Source organism: Bos grunniens, chromosome 15 (genome assembly GCF_055505025.1).
Source record: "Bos grunniens cultivar Pamir isolate PY7600 chromosome 15, Bosgru_T2T1.0, whole genome shotgun sequence".
Taxonomy (NCBI): Eukaryota; Metazoa; Chordata; class Mammalia; order Artiodactyla; family Bovidae; genus Bos; species Bos grunniens.
In genome coordinates, this window is record NC_141179.1 from 51,462,148 (window position 1) to 51,475,077 (window position 12,930).

General features: G+C 42.9%; 1 protein-coding gene across 1 annotated transcript; it reads left to right on the forward strand.

Moving 5' to 3' along the window:
* The first annotated feature begins 570 nt into the window (after positions 1-570).
* Positions 571-1,575, forward strand: LOC147358181 (olfactory receptor 52K1-like). The gene has a single exon (XM_086338180.1). The coding sequence runs from the start codon at positions 571-573 to the stop codon at positions 1,573-1,575; it is 1,005 nt and encodes a 334-aa protein (XP_086194306.1).
* The last annotated feature ends 11,355 nt before the right edge of the window (positions 1,576-12,930 follow it).

Consider the following 12,930-nt stretch of genomic DNA (forward strand, 5'->3'; position numbering starts at 1 on the left):
AACCTAAATAAACAAACAAATATTTTTAAAACAATACTAACAAGATTTGGAAAATCTGTTTCAACGGATAAAAGGGGAAACAATGGTTTTAAACTGTTAAGAGAAACACTCCCTAGTAGTGCATGGGCAAAAGATAGGAGTAGAAAATTCACATGTGGGAACGGAATCCCACATGCCACAACTAAAAGGCAGCATGCAAGTTAACATGAGATAGTATTTTCACCATCAAAGGATTAATTTTTTTACTCAAGGCAATTTAGTACTAGCACCAATGACAAGACTGACAACTTTCTTGGAAATCTACTTGCACCTTCATAAATGTTCATATTATATGATACCAATAATTCTACATCTAAAATCTACCTTGAAGAATTTATTTGAAATGCAAAGATTTATCCACAGATGCATATCTCATTAAATAATGAGCTTTAGTCTGTCATTTTTTCTCTAGGGATATTGGAGATTCATGAAGATCAAAACCTAGGAAAGCTGGGGCAAGCCCTAGTGGGTGCAGAAACCAGGCCTCCTGCCCCTCTTTTCTCCCCAGAGCCATCCCACTCCCCAGGGAAGATGTCATCATGGACCAACGGCAGCTCCAACCTGTCCTATACCAGCTTCGTCCTGCTGGGCTTCCCGGGGCTGAAGGAGTCCCGAGCTCTCCTGGTGCTGCCCTTCCTCAGCATCTACCTGGTGATCGTCTCTGCCAATGCCCTGGTCATCCACACGGTGGTGGCCCAGAGGAGCCTACACCAGCCCATGTACCTGCTCATAGCTCTGCTCCTGGCTGTCAACATCTGTGCCGCCACCACTGTAGTGCCTGCCATGCTGCTCAGCTTCTCCTCCCGATTCAGCCGCATCTCCCTAGCTCGCTGCCTGGTCCAGATGTTCTGCATCTACTTCCTCATTGTCTTTGACTGCAACATCCTCCTGGTTATGGCCCTGGACCGCTATGTCGCCATCTGCTACCCTCTCCGCTACCCAGAGATAGTGACAGGTCAGTTGCTGGCTGGCCTGGTGGGGGCGGCAGCTGCCAGGAGCACTTGCATTGTGGCTCCAGTGGTGGCGCTGGCCTCCAGGGTTCATTTCTGCCGCTCAGATGTGATCCACCACTTTGCCTGTGAGCACATGGCCCTGATGAAGCTTTCCTGTGGGGATATCTCCCTAAACAAGACTGTGGGGCTCACTGTCCGCATCTTCAACAGAGTCCTGGACATGCTGCTGCTAGGAGCCTCCTACTCCCGCATCATCCATGCAGCCTTTCGAATTTCATCAGGCAGAGCACGTTCAAAAGCCCTGAACACCTGCGGCTCCCACCTGCTGGTCATCTTCACCGTCTACGCGTCCACCATGTCCTCATCCATCGTCTACCGTGTGGCCCGCACTGCCTCCCAGGATGTGCACAACCTGCTCAGTGCCTTCTACCTGCTGCTTCCATGTCTGCTCAATCCCATCATCTATGGGGCCAGGACCAAGGAAATCAGGCAGCATCTGGCAACTGCCTTCCAACAGGCACAACACCAGGTCTCCAGTGAGAAGCTCCAGCCCCTGCCCTCACATAGGGAGCTTCCTGCCTGACTCGCCATGACTTGTAGGCCCTAATCACTCTCACTATCACGTAGGTAAATGTGCAAGTGACCCATCCCTGCTGTATGTAGGTTTTGGCTGTCTACAGTCATCTTTGAGAATCTTCTAGGCATATTCTGAAAACTGGCTATTCATCCAGTGTTCCACAGTAACCAACTTCAAAATAAGCTTCTGTCACTGGTTTCTCAATTTTCTCCCCTTCTTTCTGCATGTAGTTTTCATTCATTCATTCATTCATTCACCAGACATCTAGTACACATACATCATGTTAGCCACACACTTGAAAGAAAAAAATTGTTTTCTCCCCTGAAAGAGGTCCCAATCTAGCATGCTGTAAAGGCATGTAATGGTCAATAATAGCTTTATGAACAAAATTCTGTGGAAATATATAGGAAGGGCAATCACTGACATGGAACACTTCACAGAGAAGATGAATCTGGCTTGTGTTTGAAGGATAAGGTAAGGTGTTCACTGGAGAGGAAGGAGATGGAAAGAAAAAAGGCACTCTAGACCAGAGGAACAGCATGGTGAGCCACAGAGGCTCACCATGAGCATAGAAATCAGAGCATAGAGATCAGAAACTCCACAGCAGCCCCCACAGAGTGAGCACGGGGGTCTGGTGGGAAGTGAGGGTGGGTTGGCAGGCAGATAAATAGAGGCCAGATGATAAAAGGCCTTATCTGTCATGATAAGGAGTTTGAGTTTTTACTCCAGGCAGCCACTGAAGACTCTGAAGCAGGGAAGTGGCAAAACCACACTTGTGATTCACAATTGTCACTCTGCAGTCACAGAAGAGTGTGGATTAGAGGGAGACAAGCCTGGAGGCTTAACACTAGAGACAATGGTAGCCTGGACCTGAGTACAGACACAGGGATGAAGAGAGGTAGAGAGATGGAAGGGATTTCTAAAGGTTGAATTTGTGTGTAGGAATCAGAGGCAGGAGGAAAACAAGGACAGAATGGCCTCACCAAAGCCAAGGGAGGAGACTGTTTTAAGAAGGTTGGAGTGGTTGGCAGGTTTCAGTCCTCTAATGGGTCAAGGAGAATGAGGATTTGACTAAGTAATATTGTGGAAGTTGATGAGTACTTTAACAAGGGCAGTTCCCTTCCTTGGTTCCTGGAGATACTATGATGAGCATAATGTGGTTCTTGCTCTCATGGACTTTACCTTTTAGAGGAGGCATAGGCCTTAGTCAATTGATGTTAATGCCTCAGAATGGTGGGGACAGAAATGAACTCCCATGATTCTGAGTGCATCAAGACAGAAGTTTATGGAGGGGAATAGACAGCAGTAGGTAGAAGGGAAGGTGGTCAAGAGGATGTGGGTAAACTTTGCAAAGCAGAAAAAAAAGTGTGACACTGAGAGAGGAAAAGACCTGGGTTTGATTCTTGGCTTAGCCACTTACAGTTTGGGAGGACCATGCGACAATCTTGGAATTCTCTCTGAATTTGTTTCCTTGTCTGCAAAATGGAGATAATAATATTATCTGCCTCATAGGGAGAGGAGAACTAGTTGAGAGAAAATTAAAGGATGATCCTTTAAAGGAGGGACAGTTGGGTCTTGAGAAAAGGAACCCTCTTCTTTGGATACAGAGAGAAGGAGTAAAGATGTGCACAGAAGTGCACAGCTGTGCTGTTTCTCTAGAAACACTTAGCAGTCTGGGAACAGCTTTCACCCAGCTCTCAGCAGGGTACATCAGGACAGGAGTACTGGAGAGAGAGCCATTGAGCTGCCTGCCATCCAACTTGTGAAGGGCAGGGGAGACAGGAGGATTCTGAACAATGGAAGAAAGATGACAGGCCTAGAGGTCATCATGAGATATAAAAGTAGGGACTGTTATGTTAAGGGGAAGGAATAAGGCAGTTTGAAAGAGAGCTACTAAAATAGAAGACTTCAGAGGTGGTGCATTTATGGTTGATGATCTAGGGTATGCTCACGTATTCACAGCCTGGACTGGAGAGAGAACATGTCACTGATGTTGAAGAAGGCAAACAACCCTTAAAGATGCTGGATAGATCATTTTCATGAATGATCCATACCATAGTCCAGGAGAATGGCCAGGGTTGAGGAGGAAAGTTAGCCTGAGCCAATGTCCTTTATGAAAATGGGGAAAGGATCTTAAAGTTATGGATAACAATGATGAAGAAGGAAGGGGATGCAAAATTAGGAAAACAATCATTTTAAGCAACATTAGGGAACTACTTTTTTTAATTATGTCAAGATATGGCTACCCATATCATGAGCCTTGGAAAGACTGGGAGACAGGTGGTTTCCCAGCACATAGCAAGAGGCCCCTAACAGAGCCCAATGCCCTCCAGAAAAGGCCAGTGAAAGACAGGCAGGCTGGAAAGAAGATGGAAGCCCCTACGTAGCAAGAGTGAAAGGAGGCCTAACCTGCTCTCATCTTCACCAGTCCAACCTATATCCCAAGTTTTCCACCAGTTCTGTTTCAGAGTAACAATGTGTCATGAGTATAGCAGCCATAAGGGGGTGGGGAGTGGCATATGTCTTGATTTTTCTTAGGAAGAACTTGGAGTGGCGAACACATGATAAGAATAGGCAAGCGTGTTGGTGTGTTCACAGTGTCCTTGGAAACAGGAGAGTACAGCAGCACAGAAGTCATCCTTCTCAAGCTTAAGTGTGCAAAGAAAGAAGCATAACGAGGGCAGCACCCGGGTTGGTGGGGGAGCTGTGGTCTTTCGACATAGACGAAGGAACTGAGCTCTTTATCCTGCAGGAGGAAATAGCCTCACCCTCAGGACACTCTTGGTCTAAGGATATACCAGCTACTAGCACTGTCCTGCTCCACCACTCTCCTTCTCTGCCAGAAACATTCAAGCTTGCAAAGAAGCCCAATAAATATTTCTTGATTAAATTCAGTGAGCTATCATAGCCCTAGGGAAAATATAAGGGAGGCAGAGGGTCACAATTCTCTCTGGTCCAAGGAGGCTACTCCTTTCTGGGTCAGATACTGCTCTGTCCCATGACTGTCCAAACCGTCCAGTATGACCTCAAAATATGACAGAACATGTCCTAATCCTCTCCATCGAGTCCCTCAAGGCCTTGCCTTCATGTTCACTGCTAGCACCTCAAGACATTGTTCAACATGACAAAGAGCAAGGGTGTTAGAGTCCATGAGACATCGGTTTGAAACCTAGCTATGCCTGAAGGTTGAGCTGCTTGGTCAGCGTGATGAACAAAGAACAAAAGCAGACATACAAAAGAAAATATTAGCACAGAAAGCCCTCTCTGAGCTCTCCTTGAGACTTTACTCTTCTAAAGGCAAGAGGAAGTTTTCACAGAATTAGAAGACACATACCAAAGCAGTCCCTGGTGGCTCAGACGGTAAAGCGTCTGCCTACAATGCAGGAGACCTGGGTTTGATCCCTGGGTTGGGAAGATCCCCTGGAGAAAGAAATGGCAACCCACTCCAGTATTCTTGCCTGGAAAATACCATGGACTGAGGAGCCTGGTAGGCTACAGTCCACGGAGTCACAAAGAGTTGGACATGACTGAGCGACTTCACTTTCACTTTCTTTCACCAAAGCAGTCCCTCGGCATTTTATCTCTCTCTCGGTTCCATCTTTACGGTATCAAATTGCCTAACATCTACCTGTGTGTTAATCACTCAGTCATGTCCGACTCCTTGTGACCTCATGGACTGTAGCCCGCCAGGCTCCTCTGTCCATGGAATTCTCCAGGCAAGAATGCATTGGAAGGACTTATGCTGAAGTTGAAGTTCCAATACTTTGGCCACCTGACGTGAAGAGCCAACTCATTGGAAAAGACCCTGGTGCTGGGAAAGATTGAGGGCAGGAGGAGAAGAGGGTGATAGAGGATGAGATGGTTGGATGGCATCACTGACTCAATGGACATGAGTTTGAGCAAATTTCAGGAGATAGTGAAGAACAGGGAAGCTTGGTGTGCTTCGATCCATCAGGTTGCAAAGAGTCGGACACAACTTAGCGACTCTCCACGGGATTTCCCAGGCAAGAATACTAGAGCAGGTTGCCATTTCCTACATGACACTTAATTATTTATTGGAAACATTAAACAAAAGGTACATCTAAATGTTAAAAATCCAAACCATAAAGTTTTATAAGATAAAGAAATATATCATCACAACATTGGGGTAATGGAAGTCTTTCTAAGTAGGACACAAGTACCAACTTTTTATAAAAGAAAGAAAAAAGTAATACAAACTTGACTACATAAAGGAAAGAAGTGGTAAATTTGACTACATTAAAATTTAGAATTTTGGATAATCAAAAGCAGAGCTGCCACTGTTACGTAATGCATTATATAGGTGATCTGCACAAAGACATCTGACAGAAGCAAGTGAAAGTTGAAATTCAGCCCACATTACACTTACCAAGCCATCAGAAAGGGAGCATTTTTATAAATTGTACAAAGGTATCCAATGTACTAGACACAGTCTCAATCAAAAGATGGATGCCATAAGCAAGTGAAAAAGCAAGCCACGGATTTGGGGAAGATACTTATAATACTTTATCCAACAAAGAACTAGTATCCAGAAAATATAAAGAATAACTACAAATCAGTAAGAAAAAGACAGATAATTTAGTTTATCAGAAGGTAACATAGATAGATAAAAGACAGTCACTTCAGAAAATAAGCATATGAAAAGGTATTTGTCCACACTATTTCAGAATTCAAATGTTAGTCATTTATGATTTAAGGCAGAATGAAATGCCTCACTCTAGCACATGAATTTAAAACAGAAACTAAATGTATATTGGGCTTCCCCTCGTAGCTCAGTCCGTAACAAATTTGTTTGCAATGCTGGAATCCACTTGCCATGCAGGAGTTTGGGGTTCAGGTCCTGAGTCTGGAAGATCCCCTGGAGAAGGAAATGGCAACCCACTCCAGTATTCTTCCCTGGAAAATCCCATGGACAGAGGAGACTGGCGGGCTGCAGTCCATGGGGTGGCAAGAGTCGGACATGACTTGGCGACTAAACACCCACAGATGTGTTTACAGGGTTTTTTAAATGCAAAAAGCAACAATATTTCAGTTAAAGAAACTTAATTTCTTAAGCTAAATTAGAGTTTCCACAGAGATATTGCAAAAGGACAGTGATAATTTGGCTGAACGTGGCATGGTAGTTGTATACCGTGTGCTTCATCATTTTCAAAGGCACTGAAGTCACACCCGGCTGTGTTAGATTGGGAGCAAGATCATTGTTGTAGATTGAGAACTATTTCAAATCCACAGCTAGACTTGGAATCTTCCACAGAAGAAGGATAAAAGTAAGCCATGTGTCCTATGTCTTAGAAAATGAAGTACCTCTACAGCCTCCATCTAAAAAACTAATCATTTACTATTATATATTCCAACTATTTCCAGTGCATTTAGTCCCTTCTCCTAATGGGAAAGAACAGTACAAGGTAGGACTAGCCAGTTAGGTGCAGCACAGCAGAGCTGGTATGAATACAGGCCTCTGAAGTCAGAGTGAGTACTGGGTTTTTATGTGTTTTTTAATTTTTTTAAAAAGTAGTATAGAGAAAGAAATCAACAAAGCAATATACCGTGAGAAAAATAATGGATTGAAAAATTTAAATATAAACTACTTACTTATCTGTCATTCAAAAGCAGGCAAGAGGTCAAGTGTTCAGGATACAAACAGCACAATTTGGAGAGGTCAAGAGTTACTATGAAGAGTGACATGATTTTCATGGGTCCCAGTTGCTTTTGTGTGAATATTGATAACTTCCTAAGTATGATTATAAGACTTAGTGATGTGATCTACTACCCAATTCTCTCTAGTCTCACCCATAGTGAGACTCCCACATAAACTGTCAATTATAAGGTAATTCTTTAAGCAGCCAGCATACATTCATTATCTTTCTTTGCGTCTCTGGGAATCCTCATGTTCTGTTTCCTCTTTATAATTTTCAGATTAGAAAAATCTTCCTTCATCTAAATCTTTCCTAAATTGCAGATTTTCCCCAACCTGAATCACTACTGTTTATTTTTTTCTTTTATTTTATCTTAATTTTATTTTTGTCTTCACTGGGCCTTTGTTGCTGCATGTGGGCTTTCCCTAGTTGCAGCTAGCAGGGGGCTACTCTCTAGTTGCTGTGTGCAGTCTTCTCATAGCAGTGATCGTTCTTGTTGCAGATCACGTGCTCTAGAGTGTGGACTCAGTAATTATCGCTCATGGGCTTAGTTGCCCCATGGTTTGTGGAATCTTCCCAGAGCAGAGATCGAACCCATGTCCCCTCCACTGGCAGGTAGATTCCTAACCACTGGACCACCAGGGAAGTCCCACTACTGTTTATTTTTATGACATCTTTCAACATTTAGCCCAAATGCCACATCAGTGAAGCCCTTACTGCTCAGCTTAGACTTTAAAGAAGTTAATTGTTTTATCTTAGAGTTCATTGAATCCTTTTTTTTTTTTTTCTTATTCCTGTTGTAATCTAACAAGAACATCCTCCCCCTGTAATAAGGGACAATTCTATGAAACTTGTGGAGATGTTTATTTTTGTTGCTCTTCAATTCAACAGCTACTTATTGAGAGAGTTCTAGGTGCAAAATTATTTTAAAGGCTAAAAAGCATAGTAGTGGACAAAACCAACAAAACTTACTGTCCTTATGGATTTCACACTTAAGTTGTTGCAAACACGTACATACCAAGGCAAACCAGTACTGACACAAATTGGGGAATTCTAAAGAGAAAGCGCTGTATAAGGAACCAAACGATTGGAGTGCAACTTGACCTGAAGAAGTTTCTGGAAGGAACCAATAACTAGGAAAATGACTAAGATTCTCTCTTTTCCTTTGCTCATCTATCCCCTAAGATTATGATTTAATTTTTTCTACAATCTCTCTCTCTCTCTCTGAAGACTGGATTTTTGGGTGCCCTATACATAACCACCTACATAATACAAAAATTGAATCTCTTTTCTTCATTCTGGGAGAAAGTTTTCTGATTGCACTAGCTTGGTCAATATTTGATTTATGGTTTATCAACTGTGACTGGGGCTAGTGGCATGATTAAATTGCACAAAATGGTACAAAATAGCTGTCAAGACCATCATCTCATGAATAAGATTTTTAAAAAGCGGTGATACTTCAGAGCTCAGATCTCTTGGTCGAACTTAGAATGTCCTTATGGATGTAGGATTTGGGGTATTGGTTTTATGTCTATACTGGCTCCCAGGGAAAAGACAAAAGGTATTTATCTCCGGCCTCTCATATTCAGATGTTCAGGCTATGCACTGTACAACCTCGTAATATCTATTGTATAGACACAATAGATTTATGTATGTATTAAGACAATTTCTCCACAGATGGCAGTGGAAACTCATGCACTACAACTGAGGTTATATTAATAGATTGGTACAACTACTTTGGAAGACAGTTTGCCCGAAATGCAGTACTTGGATGCAATCTCAAAAATGACAGAATGATCTCTGTTTGTTTCCAAGGGAAACTATTCAATATCATGGTAATCCAAGTCTATGCCTCAACCAGTAACGTTGAAGAAGCTAAAGTTGAACAGTTCTATGAAGACCTACAAGACCTTCTAGAGCTAACACCCAAAAAAGATGTCCTTTTCATTATAGAGGACTGGAATGCAAAAGTAGGAAGTCAAGAAACACCTGGAGTAACAGGCAAATTTGGCCTTGGAGTACAGAATAAAGCAGGGCAAAGGCTAATAGAGTTCTGCCAAGAGAATGCACTGGTCATAGCAAACACCCTCTTCCAACAGCACAAGAGAAGACTCTACACATGGACATCACCAGACAGTCAACACCAAAATCAGACAGATAATATTCTTTGCAGCCAAAGATGGAGAAGCTCTATACAATCAGCAAAAACAAGACTGGGAACTGACTGTGGCTTGGATCATGAACTCCTTATTGCCAAATCCAGATTGAAATTGAAGAAAGTGGAGAAAACCACTAGACCATTCAGGTATGACTTAAATTAAATCCCTTATGATTATACAGTGGAAGTGAGAAATAGATTTAAGGGACTAGATCTGATAGAGTGCCTGATGAACTATGGATGGAGGTTCGTGACACTGTACAGGAGACAGGAATCAAGACCATCCCCAAGAAAAAGAAATGCAAAAAAGCAAAATGGCTGTCTGGGGAGGCCTTACAAATAGCTGTGAAAAGAAAAGAAACGAAAAGCAAAGGAGAAAAGGAAAGATATACCCATTTGAATGCAGAGTTCCAAAGAAGAGCAAGGAGAGATAAGAAAGCCTTCCTCAGCGATCAATGCAAAGAAATAGAGGAAAACAATAGAACAGGAAAGACTAGAGATCTCTTCAAGAAAATTAGAGATACCAAGGGAACATTTCATGCAAAGATGGGCTCAATAAAGGACAGAAATGGTAGAGACCTAATAGAAGCAGAAGATATTAAGAAGAGCTGGCAAGAATACACAGAATAACTGTACAAAAAAGATCTTCACGACCCAGATAATCATGATGGTGTGATCACTCACCTAGAGCCAGACATCCTTGAATGTGAAGTCAAGTGGGCCTTAGGAAGCATCACTACCAACAAAGCTAGTGGAGGTGATGGAATTCCAGTTGAGCTATTTCAAATCCTGAAAAATGACGCTGTGAAAGTGCTGCACTCAATATGCCAGCAAATTTGGAAAACTCAGCAGTGGCCACAGGACTGGAAAAGGTCCGTTTTCATTCCAATCCCAAAGAAAGGCAATGCCAAAGAATGCTCAAACTACCACACAATTGCACTCATTCCACATGCTAGTAAAGTAATACTCAAAATTCTCCAAGCCAGGCTTCAGCAATACGTGAACCGTGAACTTCCTAATGTTCAAGCTGGTTTTAGAAAAGGCAGAGGAACCAGAGATCAAATTGCCAACATCCGCTGGATCATGGAAAAAGCAAGAGAGTTCCAGAAAAACATCTATTTCTGCTTTATTGACTATGCCAAAGCCTTTGACTGTGTGGATCACAATCAACTGTGGAAAATTCTGAAAGAGATGGGAATACCAGACCACCTGACCTGCCTCTTGAGAAATCTATATGCAGGTCAGGAAGCAACAGTTAGAACTGGACATGGAACAACAGACTGGTTCCAAATAGGAAAAGGAGTACATCAAGGCTGTATATTGTCACCCTGCTTATTTAACTTCTATGCAGAGTACATCATGAGAAACGTTGGGCTGGAAGAAGCACAAGCTGGAATCAAGATTGCTGAGACAAGTATCAATAACCTCAGATATGCAGATGACACCACCCTTATGGCAGAAAGTGAAAAAGAACTAAAGAGCCTCTTGATGAAAGTAAAAGAGGAGAGTGAAAAAGTTGGCTTAAAGTTCAACATTCAGAAAACGAAGATCATGGCATCTGGTCCCATCACCTCATGGCAAATAGATGGGGAAACAGTGACTGACTTTATTTTTTTGGGCTCCAAAATCACTGGAGATGGTGATTGCAGCCATGAAATTAAAAGACGCTTACTCCTTGGAAGGAAAGTTATGACCAACCTAGACAGCATATTAAAAAGCAGAGACATTATTTTGCCAACAAAGGTCCGTCTAGTCAAGGCTATGGTTTCTCCAGTGGTCATGAATGGATGTGAGAGTTGGACCATTAAGAAAGCTGAGCACCAAAGAATTGATGCTTTTGAGCTGTGGTGTTGGAGAAGACTCTTGAGAGTCCCTTGGACTGCAAGGAGATCCAACAAGTCCATCCTAAAGGAGATCAGTCCTGGGTGTTCATTGGAAGGACTGATGTTGAAGCTGAAACTCCAATACTATGGCCACTTGATGCGAAGAGCTGACTCATTTGAAAAGACCCTGATGCTGGGAAAGATTGAGGGCAGGAAGAGAAGGGGACGACAGAGGATGAGATGGTTGGATGGCATCACTGACTCGATGGACATGGGTTTGTGTGGACTCCGGGAGTTGGTGATGGACAGGCAGGCCTGGCGTGCTGCGAGGTTCATGGGGTTGCAAAGAGTCAGTCACGACTGAGCGACTGAACTGAACTGAGTAAAATAAAAGATATTTATGCATACTCTTTGATCCAGGAAACCTCTTCAGGGACATGAGCATCAGAATACTTATACAAAGCTTTTAATATTGGCCTTGACTTCCCCGGTGGCTCAGACGGTAAAGCGTCTGGGTTCGATCCCTGGGTTGGGAAGATCCCCTGGAGAGGGAAATGACAATCCACTCCAGTACTATTGCCTGGAAAATCCCATGGTCGGAGGAGCCTTGTAGGCTACAGTCCATGGGGTCACAAAGAGTCGGACACGACTGAGCGACTTCACTTTCACTTTCAATTTATCCCTAATTAGGAAAAACCAGAAACAGTATAAATGTCCCTCAGTGATGGAGTATGTAAATAGGTTATGGTACATTTATATACTGGATGCTAGCAATAAACTATAGTCACATACAACATTAATGAATTTTTCAAACAAATATTAATTTTTTCTTATTTTTCTAAATCTTTTTAGAACTCAATGAACTGTGTAAAGCCCAAAATATACGTAAATGTATTGTGAGGTTTATAACTTATGTATAAATAAAGCAAATGACAACAATAACACAAACAGTGGAAGAGGGGCAGTGAAAGAATCTTGCTGCAAGGATCTCATACTCTTCATTGAAGTGGCACAATACCATTTAAAAGTAGGCTATTACCATAGTGTAAAACCTAAGGCAAACGAAGAGGCACAGCTTGTAAGCCAACAACAAAGATAAAATGAAATCATGAAAGACAGTTACTCCAAAGAATGTAGAAAAAGTTTTCCATTGCTACCGCTTTCAAATTCCAGAGGACAAACTGGTGATGCCTCCCTGGAGGAGCCACCCCTGCCTCTGTGAGTCCTGGCTGCTCACAGTACAACCCACACCAAAGTCATCTCCCACTCAAGCCCCTCAGTCACCCATTCTGGGAAAGTTAATGCCTCATCAATCTCAGCGTGTGCATACATGCTCAGCACTCATGCACAAGCACATGTGTACATGCACACACACCACACTTTTCACTGTCACCCAAATGCCCCTTCCTGCCTTTGGCTGACCCCCAAATTGCAGGAGCTCCTTCCCCTCAGTGGAGCCCCAGGTCATCCCAGTCAGTCATCCCCAGTCTGTTAGTCCCCTGGGATGGAAGCCTCCCTGAACCCTGACTTGCTCTCTCTGAGTCTCTAATGGCTCATCTGTAAAGTGGGGGAACCCCTCTGCAGATGTGACCACTCTGTGAGAAAAAGCTGGAGCCATAGAAATAAAAATGTTAGTACACCATCATCTCCACACAGCCTCTCTCCCTCTCTCCTCCTTCAATTTTCCTGGGTTTCTCATTGATTTCTCCTTTGAGTCCCTGGAAAC